The sequence below is a fragment of the Kryptolebias marmoratus genome, linkage group LG11, assembly GCF_001649575.2.
Source record: "Kryptolebias marmoratus isolate JLee-2015 linkage group LG11, ASM164957v2, whole genome shotgun sequence".
In the NCBI taxonomy this organism is placed as follows: domain Eukaryota; kingdom Metazoa; phylum Chordata; class Actinopteri; order Cyprinodontiformes; family Rivulidae; genus Kryptolebias; species Kryptolebias marmoratus.
The window spans coordinates 16,117,567-16,130,961 of NC_051440.1; the positions used below are offsets into that span (position 1 = coordinate 16,117,567).

General features: G+C 43.8%; 2 protein-coding genes across 3 annotated transcripts; one reads left to right on the forward strand and one right to left on the reverse strand.

The window, feature by feature from the left end:
* Nucleotides 1-1,164: 1,164 nt before the first annotated feature.
* On the forward strand, nucleotides 1,165-9,106 carry cd9a (CD9 molecule a). Of its 2 annotated transcripts, none has more exons than XM_017406055.3 (8): nucleotides 1,165-1,320; nucleotides 4,262-4,364; nucleotides 4,463-4,560; nucleotides 5,820-5,894; nucleotides 6,152-6,253; nucleotides 6,622-6,711; nucleotides 7,402-7,485; nucleotides 7,620-9,106. In XM_017406055.3, the coding sequence occupies exons 1-8, from the start codon at nucleotides 1,252-1,254 to the stop codon at nucleotides 7,683-7,685; spliced, it is 687 nt and encodes a 228-aa protein (XP_017261544.1). In that variant the 5' UTR covers nucleotides 1,165-1,251; the 3' UTR covers nucleotides 7,686-9,106. The 2 variants fall into 2 exon arrangements, with proteins under 2 accessions (XP_017261544.1, XP_017261545.1); XM_017406056.3 differs by lacking the exon at nucleotides 1,165-1,320 and adding an exon at nucleotides 3,139-3,297.
* Nucleotides 9,107-10,079: 973 nt separating this feature from the next.
* bbs10 (Bardet-Biedl syndrome 10) lies at nucleotides 10,080-13,262 on the reverse strand. The gene is made up of 4 exons (XM_017406051.3): nucleotides 13,130-13,262; nucleotides 12,083-12,296; nucleotides 11,035-11,994; nucleotides 10,080-10,863 (listed from the first exon to the last, which is right to left on the reverse strand). The coding sequence occupies exons 2-4, from the start codon at nucleotides 12,271-12,273 to the stop codon at nucleotides 10,101-10,103; spliced, it is 1,914 nt and encodes a 637-aa protein (XP_017261540.1). The 5' UTR covers nucleotides 12,274-12,296; nucleotides 13,130-13,262; the 3' UTR covers nucleotides 10,080-10,100.
* Between the last annotated feature and the right edge of the window lie 133 nt (nucleotides 13,263-13,395).

Here is a 13,395-nt window from a genome sequence, read left to right on the forward strand (position 1 = left end):
CATTTAGATTTAACATTTAACATTTAGATTTAACATTTAGATTTAACATTTAGCATTTAGATTTATATTTAGCATGTAGCTGTAACAATTACATGTAACTAGCTAAATGTTGTAAAAAGTGACATCAGAAAATCAACACTACATTTTATAACAGTGTTTGAAGCTAAATGTGACAAAATTTAGGCATGAATTTTGAGCACAAGCTCATTTACAAACGGCGCCCCATAGATAGAAGGGTCATGCTATCTGACTGCTTGATTAGCTCAAATAAGTAAAGCCTGACTCATTATCGGAAACAGTAGCTGAAAGCAATTAAAAGACTTGATACGCTATTAAAAATACCCCAAAACATGTAAAAATTCCCTCGCTTTAATGATTGTACAATGAGTTAGTAGGTAAGAAATAAAAGAATTTAAACAGGTTTGTTCTAAACACTGTATGGGTTTTTATTTATAAATAAATATTTGCTCATTTTAGCTATTGTTTCACTACTTATAGCTTTTAGCTCGTATTTTGCTCCCTTTGGCTTTGTTTTACTCTTTTTGGCTTTCAGCTAATGCTTTGCTACTTTTAGCTAGTGTTATGCTCCTTTTAATTAGTCTTATTCTTTTTCTTAGCTAATGTTCTGCTCTTGTTTTAGCTTTAACAACTGTCAGCTTCTCCAGTTCAGCTTACACCAATGAAGACACTTTGAAAATGATGCATTATTTTTTATTTATTTTGGTTAACTCTGTCTCTAAGATGCAAACCCACCCTGTTCAGTGTGGACCCTGAACGCAGCAGCAGCAGACTGTTTGTTTCAGTGATGGTGGCCGTGGGCCGTGGGGAAGGCCTGCGCGCGCACCGTGTTCATTCACGTACAGTGTAATGTCCGCGGGAGCGCGCACTCCTTATTCTGGCAGGGTGACGTCACCGCTCGCAGTTCTGTCCCACAACAACCACTATTAAAATCCAGCTGCAGGTTTCCAGTGAGAAGTCATCCCCGTGCTACGTGCAGCAACGAATCTCTTTATTTACCGTGTGCGCAAACAGTCGTTTGTTTTTATTTCTAAACAAAGACACGTTTAAAAACCCAACATTTCCAGGCGTGTGAGGGGGGCGGGCGGGGGCGTGGGGGGGTAAAGGAAAGTCTCGAGCCGTGCAGCGCGTGGGGGCGGACCACTACAGGCGCGCTCCGCACGGCGCGTGAGAGAGAGACAGAGACTGTTACCTACAGGGAGCCTCTCCTCGGATCTGACGAAGAGCGGCACCATGGCAGCGCTGTCAGGAGGAGAGATCTGCATCAAGTACCTGATGTTCGCCTTCAACCTGGTGTTCTGGGTGAGTGTGAGGCGCCGTCCATCCTGCGTCCATCCTCCGTCCATCCTGTCCGTCGTGTTGGTGGTGGTGGTGGGGGGTCGTTCTCGTGCGCATCCGCGTGAGCGCACGTTACTATGGCGAATGGAACGGGGGGTTTTTTGGACGGTGCCCCACATAACGTCACAGAAGTTATGGCTGAATATTTATTTATTTATTTATTTGCTTTAAGGGGCCGAAACAGAAATATCCCCCACCCAGTGTTTGCGGAGCCATCTGAGGAATAATCCCCCGGTGGCCAAGTGACCCAGTTCTTCTGCACAGGCTCCGGAGTCTGCGCGCACTGCATTTTAATAATCCCATGCACCGACAGAGCGGGGCTCGCTTTGCAGTTGTTTGTTTTTAATTTATATCATCAAAATCAGCTCCTTCCAGAGCTGCAGAGCCAGCCTGACGTGTGTGTGTGTGTGTGTCCCATAAGGGGTGTCCCACTCAGCCCCCAGGGCGTGCCATGCTGCGCGCTTACAGATGCTTTGCCCTTTTTTTTTGGCTCATCACTAATTTGTACAGCTATGTATAGACCCTGGGAATGGCCACTCAGTACAGGGCAGGCAGGGATTTCCCACCCTGTGAGAATATGTGTGTATGTTTGTCTGCTACACAGGGAGGGGGAAAAACTTTAAGTTCTGATACTGGATGTGAAGAAAATGCACAACTGCTTCTGCATCAGGGGGTCCCTATTCAACAGATTTGAAGCAGCCCATACACAGGAAAGCTGTCTCAGACCTCAGCTTCATGCAGTTGCAGATGTTTCCTGTTTGCAAGGAAGTTTAAGACAGGACTTCAGAGGATATATGTACTTTAAAGCCATAATAGCTGTCAAAACCTCTGATTTCTAAATGTTTTTTTATTTTAATTTTTATTATATGAGTATCATCTATGATAAAAAAAATATGCATTAAATATGCATCGGTCCTTACCAAAAGTCTACGGCATAATTTGTAATGAGCGAAATCAGTCGTGTTTTGTTGCCAACAATTATGAGTCGTTTGTTGGCGCGCAACGATGTGTCGGCAGAATAATCTCCGGATGTAAACAGCGTCAGCGGGAGAACGGTGGAGTCAGAGACAGCGGGTCGAAAGGGAAAAATGGGAAGTTCTTCTTCTGAGGAGGAGAAACGGCGACTCGACGGAAGTAGAGACGTTTTGGGGGGGATCTAGCGGCGGAGAGCAAAAGTTGGGGCTAAGATCGTGAGCAAATGAGCTGAGGCCGAGATGTTCCGAACTCTGACGGGAAAATTTCCGTAACTGATCGGCGAATGCAGTTGTAAACAAAGGTGAAGAGTACTTGCTGTTTTCTGTTGCCACATTTTTACAAAAAACCCTGATGAGTTTGAGCCACATTAACCCACCAAACAATCATTTAAAGATGTAGAAGCTGTGTTAGATGCATCTTTTGACAGATCATTCAGTCACATCAGGGCACCCGGAGGAGGGTGCTCAGCTCGGACACAGGAGGAGTAAAAACACTGCGGAGGAGGTTCAGTAGTTTAGAAAATATTCAAGGCCAACATGTCTGAACAGGAGCCCCTTCAGAGCTGCAGTGAGACCACGAATCCTCGTGCGCCTGCATGGCTTAAACACATGCAGCTGCTTTCTCTTGTTGTTATTTTACAAAACACAAAAGATTCAGGCAGGAACGGCAAACAAAAGAGAGGAAGGAACACAGGCAGGAGCAAAGTCGTCAAGCTCAGTGAAGGTTAGTTTTGTGGCGCTGCCCTTCCCCTTCTTGCCACTCCCCGACTGTGTAATCAGGTGACTGGAGAGGCGTGGAGTTGAAAACGTTTTTCTCGTTCCACCACTGTAAGCTTTTTGCTTCCTCCTGGGAAGGTGTTAAAGCTCTCATCCAGGCGGATCGTACAAAAACTGGTTCAGCATGGCCGTCGCTGGGGGGTTGAAGTGTCTGAAATATCTCCTGTTTGTCTTCAACTTTTGCTTCTGGGTAAGTTTTTTTGTTTTTTGTTTTTGTTTTTTAGAGAAGGGAGAAGTATGTTCTAACTATTGGGGAGTCAGCCATTATACAGGACAATCTGGCAAACAGGAAGTATACACGGCGATGTAGCAACAGCAGGAAGAAGATCAGAAAATACAGGGAGAACTTAAACTCTGAACAAGGAGGAGGCGTGTACGTGTCAGCAGGTCTTTTACAAGTTAATAATTCACTGGTCTGGCTTGTGGGCATGGCACAGAATAACAAAGTTCACGAACAGGTATAGTTCAAAGAACAAGCTTAGGTTTCGTTTGCAAAAAGTGTCCTCAGCTTCACCGAGGAGGGACTGTTGCTTTAACATTTATCTGATTCTAGCAACAACAACAACAAAAGTATGAATGCCGCTTTGTGTTCTAATGATACCTTTGATTAAATGATCAGTTCATTAAAAAAAAAAAAAAAGGTTTACATCCTGTACTCCAAACACTCACCACAGCCGCAAATTAAAACCCGGTGTTGCAAAAAGGTTTGTTTGCGGGTGGCAGCAACTTTCTTGCACCGACGGCTAAAAAGAGAAAGGAAAACAAAACTGCAGGTGCTGCAACGTGAAGGCCTCTGAACAAGGCTCTGTCAGCGCAGAACTTCCATCCATCCATCCATTTTCTTGACCTGCTTCTCCATTCCGGGTCGCAGGGAGCTGGTGCCTATCTCCAGCAGTCACTGTGCGAGAGGCGGGGGACACCCTGGACAGGTCGCAAGTCCATCACAGGGCCACATAGAGACAAACGAGACAAACAACCATTTACACTCTCACTCACACCTAGGGACAATTTTAGAGTCCAGCGCAGAACTTGCCGGTGTTAATTGTTAACTGGTGTTTCGTGTCTGGCAAACTTGAAATATGCATTAATATGGAGGAAAGTCAGCCAGCAGTGTTGATTTCGTGCTAATCGCAGCTCTGCGTATCTGTGTTTAGCTCACAGGCACTGCTGTGTTCGCCATCGGCCTGTGGCTCAAAGTGGACCCACAAACCAAAAACCTGTTTGAAGGACCGGACTCCTCTTATGTGTTTTACACAGGTACGATTCACCAGGTTCACAAGCTGACAGGCTTCCTGCTACCGTTAATGCAACATTTGGATCGTAAACTATGTGTGATCTGATGTTTCTGTGTTTAGGAGCCTACATCCTGATTGGAGCCGGAGCGCTGATGATGGTGGTAGGCTTCCTGGGATGTTGCGGCGCAATCCAGGAGTCACCCTGGATGCTGGGACTGGTTCGTACTAATTAATATTCCTTGCCCCTTTGGGCTGGATTACAATCTGATACAACGGCCTTTTTCCAGTTTGATCCCTGTCTCTGAAGAATACCAATCATGTCATCAAACGGTGTTAGTTCAGATCTTTTGGAGTGGTGTCAAGTGGAAAGGCTGCGAACACACCGACCTGTTGTATTTACAGCTCTTTGAACGGCATCCATCCATTCATCAGTTCTCTTTACACACGTGATCCTGTTCCAGTTTGCGGGGAGCTGGCGTCTGTGCGACCGGTCCACCCCTGCACCACACACGAGACAAACACAACTCACACTAGAGTCACCAATCAACCCGACACGCATGTTTATGGACTATGGGAGGAAACCCATTCATGCACATGGGGAACATGGAATCTCCACACAGAAAGGCTCCGGCTGCGAGTCGAACCCAGGACGCTTCTGCTGCTGAGCAACCGCGCCGTCGTGCAGGCTAAATAGTTTAATCCAGACCAAAGTGACGAGCCGACAGCTGGTCCGACTGCAGCCGAGACTGCTTGAAAAATCCCCAGTCTCTGAAGTTTTGCAGCCAATTAAACGAATGCTATTTTTTTAAAACTTTTACCTCACATTATACGATTTTTTAGAATAAGGTTACAGCTAGCTGTAGTACTTTTGGCAGGAATATCGTAACATTTCTGCCAAAATAACCTCTTACTGCGAAACTGACGGCAAAGTAAAGGTTTATGAGACAGCGTTCGCAAAAACCACTGTGAAGGTTTTGAGTCTGGAGTTGTTTTAATATAGTGATCTGATTGGAATAGCCAAAAAATTAGCTTGTCAGTTTAAAGCGAAGTTGTTAAAGAGCTATCTACAACAGGTAAGATATTAACTGGTCTTAACCTTCCCACAGAACCCCACTTATAAATATCCCACACTGTGCAGAGAGGTGCAAAATGATCAGTCACGGATCGGGAGGCTAGCCCATGATCTGTTTTCTTTTTACAAAAGCTTATTAATTTGGTTTAGTGTCTGTGGACTCCCCCGTTTGAAACATGAGACGTCACATCGCAGCTCACTGAAATGTCTCAAGGCCACACAAAAGCATCTCTAGTTCTCTCGGCACTGGCTCATCCCAGCGCTGCCCGCCCTGCCATAATCTTCTTGCACTAAACCTCACCCATGGGAACGTGGTTTGGGCTGCATCTCGTCTGACCTCGCAGTTCTAGCGGAAGAGCAGAAAAGGCGGAGAAAATGTCATTTTGTCTTTTCTTGATGTTGCAGTTCTTCTTCTTCCTGCTGATCATATTCACGGTCGAGGTGGCAGCTGGAATCTGGGGATTTTCAAACCAAAACAAGGTGGAGTAAACAGTGTGTTATCTTAACGGCAGCCATAATACTTGAACGAAACAACGAAAAACACCTCACATAGATTTTACTCTCATAGAAGCTATACAAATAGGCAGCGGGTTTAAAAATAAGAGCACGGATAAAAAGAGAATCAACACAACAAACTAATTAAACAGGGTTGGTGAAAACAGGCAATAAGTAATGTGTAATTTAAGTGTTTTTAATATTACAGTAATTGATTTTCCTGTTTTGCGTCTGTGTTGCAGGTGGTGGAAGACTTCAGCAATTTCTACATCCAGACGTACAACGAATATGAGAAAACAGGAGATGAAAACCTTAAAAAGACTCTGCAGTTGATTCAAACCCAAGTAAACCATCTATTTATATATACATTTTTTAAATTTTTGGTTCCATTTATTTTTAATTGTCCTATTTTAGTCAACAGATATTTAGAAATTTGACTCAGAATGTATAGATTTTGTGACTTTTTTTTTATTATATATAAATTGCTACAAATATTTTCCAAAATGTCTGCGACTACAAAAGAAAACTACTGTTTTTAGGACATGATGGATGCCTTTTTGAGAGCTGGATGAAAACGTTGATAATCCTGCCACGCATGCATCCAACATTTTACCTGCGGGTCCTTGTGACGTAAACATCCAGCTGGGATGTTCGCATGTTCATTTACAACCACAACATGTTCTCTTAAATGTTGTTTTCTGTGTGCTTCCAGTTGAACTGCTGTGGTCGGAAAGGCATGGTCGAGGAAACTAACAAGGACTCTTGTCCCGAAGTAGACACGGCTGATCAGCTCACCATTAAGGTACAACCGCTCGGCCTGCGTGGGACAAACAGCGAATAAAATATTTTAACAGAAGATATTATCCAAAAATAAATAAATAAACGTGTAATGTCTGCGAAAGTTCGTCGTTCGCTGTGACTCACATTTCTGACTGTCTGACGCGCGTTATGACTTTACCCCCTTATCGTGCCATCAGATTAACTTCCTCAGCCTCCTCGCAGCGTAACCACGGCAACGGGTATTTACTGTAGTCTGCAGGCGCTCAGGCTGTCTGTTACGCTTTGCCTGTTCCAGCAATAGGTCAGATCTTTAGGAGTGTTGCTCTGCGGAGACGTTACGAACGGTTAACATCGTGTCAGTCAGTTTTGGATTACACCGTCGTCCCTGTCGTAATATTCTGACACTCCTGCTGGAAGCAGCTGCAGCCATATCGGGGGATCTAAATATAAAACGGCATTTGCACGAACTGCTAAGATATTTTTAAGACGGAAGTTGTTTGACGATGCAGGAATGTATTTTGGTTTGGTCCTGTGCAAACCAAAATAATGATAATCTAAAAAAAATTAAACCCGATTTCTTTAAACGCTATTTACGACACATAAGGTAATAACTGTTCATAATGTCTCCACAGAATTCCACTTCAAAAGGTCTGAATTATCGCTTTAAGCGCAGCCTATAGAAAATAAACATAATGTTGCTTTTCTGTTCCAGAGCTGTCCTGAAGCCATTGATAAGGTGTTTGACTCCAAGTTACTCATTATTGGAGGAGTGGGCATCACCGTAGGAGTTGTCATGGTAAGTGTACAGCTGCTGCACGACAAACACTCATCAAGTTTTCATTTATTCTTGTCCTGGAGGGGCGGGAAAAAATATCATTAACACGAACTTTTTCAAACACAAATAATGTACCTCTTGTATCTTTCTCTCAGATCTTCGGAATGATCTTCAGCATGCTTCTGTGTTGCGCCATAAGGAAGTCTCGAGAGGTGGTGTGATGTCCACCCCAAGTCCTTGTAAATTTGCATGATGTCATTCCCAGAGTCCCACGACTCTCCACTGCCAACAGAAACACTGCTTGTTTAAGGGGGTTAACCTATGCTTGACCGGGTGCAGACATTTCTGACGACAGAGAATGTGAAGGTAATGTCATGCAAGTCCGCTGTGTTTATACGCTTTATTGTACGGAGTTTGCTTCTGCTGAGGATGTCCTTTGTTATGCAAGAACCCTGGAGTCAACATTTCAAGATTAGGATTTCATGTACAAGCTATGAGACTAGACGTAAAACAAATCTGATCTCAGTCTATTTCTACTCAATTTACCAAAACAACAAACTTATCTGCCCACTGTGGCTTAATTTCCAGGATCCTTATTAACAATATATGGCTTTATTATACCTACTAATTCTGTTTAGTTCTGTAAAATTAAACCAAAGCTAATTTAGCCGATGATCAGATTTTGGATCAGTTTGTTTGTGAAGTTCTTTGGATTCAAAACTTAGCATCCATTCAAGCCTAAAACCTGCAACGTACAGGAGTTTTAGCAAAAGGTGCATTCTGGTTATCCGTCTGTACTGTTCATCTCAGTCATTTCAGATGCAAACCTCTTATTTTTAAATAGGGCTTCTTTGTTTTTCCTTCTTTCCCATGCTTCGCCTACTATGAATTGAAACCAAAGACAACCAGATTACAGGAAAGGTTGCCTCGTGTCCGGACACGCAGCCCCGCATCATGTTCCTTCACATTCTCCACGCAGCAGTATGATTCACCGGTCCTGATCGTGGTGCTGATATAGATGTGACGTGGTTGCTGAGCCCAACTATAAAATGGGTGTCATCTGCTTCAGAAGGCGGTGTAGAACAGAAATGTGTTATGTTTGTGGTGAATTTGACTAAAATTAGCATTCGTGAGCTTCTAACTTCCTCAGCAAGAGAGCGCGCCATTGTGTATCGATCACATTTCAATCGTAATCACTTCGGGTCTTCTATATTTATGGTTGATTGCCTGAATTACTAACAGTATTGTAAAGAAAAAACATCACTTTAGTGCAACACAGCAGTAGCCAGTATCATGGAGGCAAGCAGCCAAATAAATGCCAAGCTGAAAACTACATGACTGTGGTTTAAGTAAGCTCGGTGTTGTAGCATCTCCAGCGTTTACTTCCTTTCTCCTCCCTCTTTTACTTTGCCCATGTTTGAAACGCCCGAGTGTGGTTTGTTTTTATTTTCACATTTTGTACGTGTATATTTTTGGTACGTTTTCTAATGTTTGGTGTTTCTATGGTACCTGCGGTTTGATGATGTATTTTGTAACGTTCTCTTGATTTGGCAGAGCGGGTTGATCCAGGCCCCTTGTGCGCGATGTTTCACACATACACAGAGTTAACGAGAGCCAAATAAAATAAAAACGAACTTGTGCATGTTGTGCTGTCACGCGGTCTTTTCTCGGGTCACTCGACTTTAATTAACGGGACTAAAAAATGTCGCGAGTAAACAATTGGCTGTTAAATAAATCCTGATTGGCATGCACTTCAAAAGGCTATGTAAGGGTGAGAGGGGTGGAGGTGTCTTGATGCGATGGAAAACATTTTTTTAACCTTGCTTTGGTGGGAACCACCCCACCCCTCTGTCTTTGATATTCGAGACAATCAGCTGTGACTCACGGAGATCACAAACAAAGCTGTGAGCTGCCTTTGTTTCTGGGTGACTTTGTTACAATTAAATTATGGAAAATTAGTGTTCAAAAACTAAGGATGCAGAAGTTACAGTAAACAGTGTGCTGTGTGTGTGTGTGTGCGTGCGTAGTTGCGAGTCTAAATGACTCACCGTTTCCCCAACAAACATTTGTGGCCCTTTGATTACAGCGCGAGGAAGCGCGCCGTGATTTGTCTGATGAAAGTTGGGTGCTGCCCTCCCAGAAACCTCGGCCCCAGCAATGAAGATAAGCCTAATTATAAAAAAGGAGTGTTTATATGTGGGGCGAAGTGTTCATGTTCTTACATGTGTTTGTTTCCTTTTTCTTTTTCTTCCATGCAACCAAAACTGTAGTGCCCGAGGAACTACGGCAGAAAAAGAAAAATACAGATTTCTTCTTTTGAAAATATGTCGCAGATGACTGGGAGCATTTTTCATCTTTTCCATGAATAGATCATTTACAGTGTGTACATTCTGTTCAATACAAGATGTCATTATATTAGTTTTTATTGTTCTTGTTGATATTCAGGACACAATAAAAGGAATTAACCATAATTTAACACTCTTTCAAAAATCTTGTTATGGGAATGCTGCAACAGAGCATAAAAAATACTAAAGTCTTGCACAGACTGTAACTGCCTGAATTAGAGTGGAAATTATTTTATCCAACATCTGGAGGGTTTCTCAGTGTTGACGGCTATCTCTTGTTGCAATGCAATTTCAGTCCTCAGTCTCATCATCAGCGCTCTCCTCAGACATCTTTGCGTGTGTGTGTGACGCTGAGTGCAAAGCGGTGTGTGTCCGCACCACCGCGTTCACTCGGAGGAGACTTGTGAGACACTGCAGCACAGCCAGGAGCAGCTGGTGCTTACAGGAGACGGATTCGAGGCCCGAGTCCAGCGTAAAAAGTTTTGACGGCTCGTCCCCCTTTTCGGGATCTTCAGTCGTACCGCGTGCGTTTTTTAACAGCATAAAATGATGAGGCTGGTTTGAAGTGAAACTCGTGACCCTGGTTTGAGTCTGCAGAAAACTTTTCAGATTATGAGAGTAAATCTGACGAGGCACAGTCAAGAGGGCGTCTGCCAAGATCTGAGAAACACCAACGCCTGTGTTTGTGTAGTTAGAGGCTGAGCAACTGCGGCCATGTTGTAGGAGGGCATGGTGCAGGAGAAACTCAAATGTCCCCCCAGCAGGTATCACACAACCTGGCTTTAACACATACACATCAGAGGACCTGCATACTGTGTCTTCAGTCAGATTGTGTGCATTTAAAGATGTGCACTGATGTGACTGAACAGGTTTCTTTAGCGCTGTGGTCTCGGTCATACGCGTGGGCTCCCACGTCGTAAATAGCATACGAATCGCATCTTGAAACGCACTTGCGTACTGCTCAGTTTGCACTTCCCCCGAACCACAAATCACCAGGCTACAAGGTTTAACTCCGACTCTTTCTTCTGAATCACAGAAAGCCACATGGACATATCTGTAAAAGGAAAAAAAACAGAACAACTGGTAATCAGACTGGGAGGAAAACGATATCAGTAATCATAACACCGTGGATCAAAGGGGATGCATGTATGTTTCACAAGTTATTGTCTGTTTGTATATGTGACTAAATAAAATATATTGAGAGGGACGGAGCTTATCTGCATACCTGTGGGCTCCGAGCTGTATTGGCTTGCAAAACGTCAGTGTAGCAACATTCTCTGGTTGAATCATCCAGCAGTCGGAGATGGGTGCTACCCCACTTAGCCGGACAAAGAGAGAAAGTTCTTCTTCACTGACACACTCCACAAGGCACATCTCTGCCTGGGCGGCTAAAGCCAGGGCAGCAGCAGACTGTTTCACTGCACACAAAAGCACAGACACTCCCAAACTCTGCAGAGTTGCAATAACGCTCTCTAGTGACCTTTCTGTCCAGGCACTAAATGGAATGATACTTTTCTCTCCCGTCACCCTGCCACCACAGCCCAAATCGAGCATATCTCCTCGACGGAGTAACTTCGGCTGCAGGTACTCCGTAACAACTACGGCTTTGACTGGCTGGTTGTTGACTTGGAGGCACGGCGTAGCAAAGTCTCTGTGAATTACCTGCCCCTCAATCACATGTGATGAGCTGACAGGGAAGCCTGAAACCTGCGTATGCAGTGCTGGGAAGTTGTCATTTAAAAACTGCAGGGCAAAGGAAAGCGTGTCATTCTGAAACTTCCAGTGACCGAGCAGTTCACATGCCAGGCCACTTAAAAAGTCACAGTGCACGTAATCAAGACGTGTATGAAAAAACGATGACAGGAGTGCCTGAACACAGAAACCATTCGGGCAAGATGGTAACTGTGTTTTTGTAGTGAAATCCTCCGATGAAACACAGAATCCATGTGGCGCCACACTGACACAAATGAGATCATCCAGCTCTGTCATCGCAAATGCTAGCAGTTTGTCAGCCAAATGCCTGGCTGTGGCAGCTTCTGCTGCTTCTGTGGACCACTGAGACACACCAGGTGCCTTACTGGCTGCAGCATGAATCAATCGAAGTATAGATGCCAGTAGTAGAACAAAGGTCTTGGATCCGTCACCTGTTACTGCGCTGTGCTTCCAGACACACTCCACCACCATCCTAGCATGAACAAAACGAAACACATCACAGTGGAACTGGCACTAGACAAAACAAATAAAGTAGTAAATTTTAGTATTTTGGCACTAACCTGGCCAGTGGGTGCTCCAGACGCAAAGCCTTAAGTATCTGTGTCCCACTGCAGCTCAACATTGCCTGTCCAGTGTCTCGGGTGAACAGCACCTGTCCTCCTTCGGGGCCAAAACTGCGAAGGATGACTGCCTCCAGGGTACACACTGTCTGCAGGGCATGTTTGAGGTGGAGGTGCTTCACTGACAGCATCACTTCACTGTGTAGTACATACACTGAAATAAAAAAAAAAAACAGACAAATGTTTACATTTCTATTATTTTTTTAAAAAAAATCTCAAGTCAACCACAGAGTGTGACTCTAAACACAACAACCAAACATTCAGAATGGAGACATTAAAGGTCTTCTGTCGCCTGCAGAGCAACAACGGCACTGGGGTGGATCTACTGTGGTTTATGTGCTTGACAGAGTCCTAAAGCCTTCTAGCAGACCGAGTGACGACTGGCTACGACATGAGCCTTGACAGCCAACGCAGCCGTACAGCAGGTAGGCTGAGGATTTGTTGGCAGGGCGTGATTCAATTAAAGGATCTGTGACTTCCTAGCTGACACTTCACCTGGCAGCTTTGAAAAGAAATCCAAAAACTTAACTCTGGCTGTGGATAAACACCCCCTAAGTGAGACAGTAGCACAGGGAAAAGAAAGACAATAACATGGAAGCTCAAAATGTTTAAATATGTGTTGAGCTTTTGTTAATTCGAAGTCTACAAATTGGGACCAAAGACAAAAAACTCAATTGGGAGCAGGAAGTACCTGAAAACAGATTTTACAATGTTACTGAACATAAGGAATAAAAATAGACCCATTTTGAATCATTATTAGACAAACTGGAACAGTTTTGTGTTACCTTAAAGAATAAAAATAATAAGGCGTCAGACACAATACATTCACATGCTTTTTCTGAAGGGCAGGTGCTTAAACGTTGTGCACACTAAAAAAAATCAAAAGTGCTTTTTCTCCTTTTATCATTTGAGTGTTAACCTTAAAACCACAAGGCCTACAGTGAGGAAGAACGAAAATGGGTCAAATGCACACAGAATAATTCTTACCGTCAGTGCTTCTCTCTCTCTTTTTGGGTCACCAAAATAAACAGTGAGCGCGTTTCATTTCAATACATATTTCTTTTAGAATTACGCGCACTCGATGGCGATACGACACACCTCCGGGTTATTAGCATTCGTTAGCATTTGTTAGCTCGCTCTTCGTATGAACACGACAATACGCGGCTCAAACGAGCTTATCTGGTGTAAATACCTGCTAAATTAACTGAACGACGGCAGAAGAAAAAATGTGCAAAATAACAGAAGAAAACTCG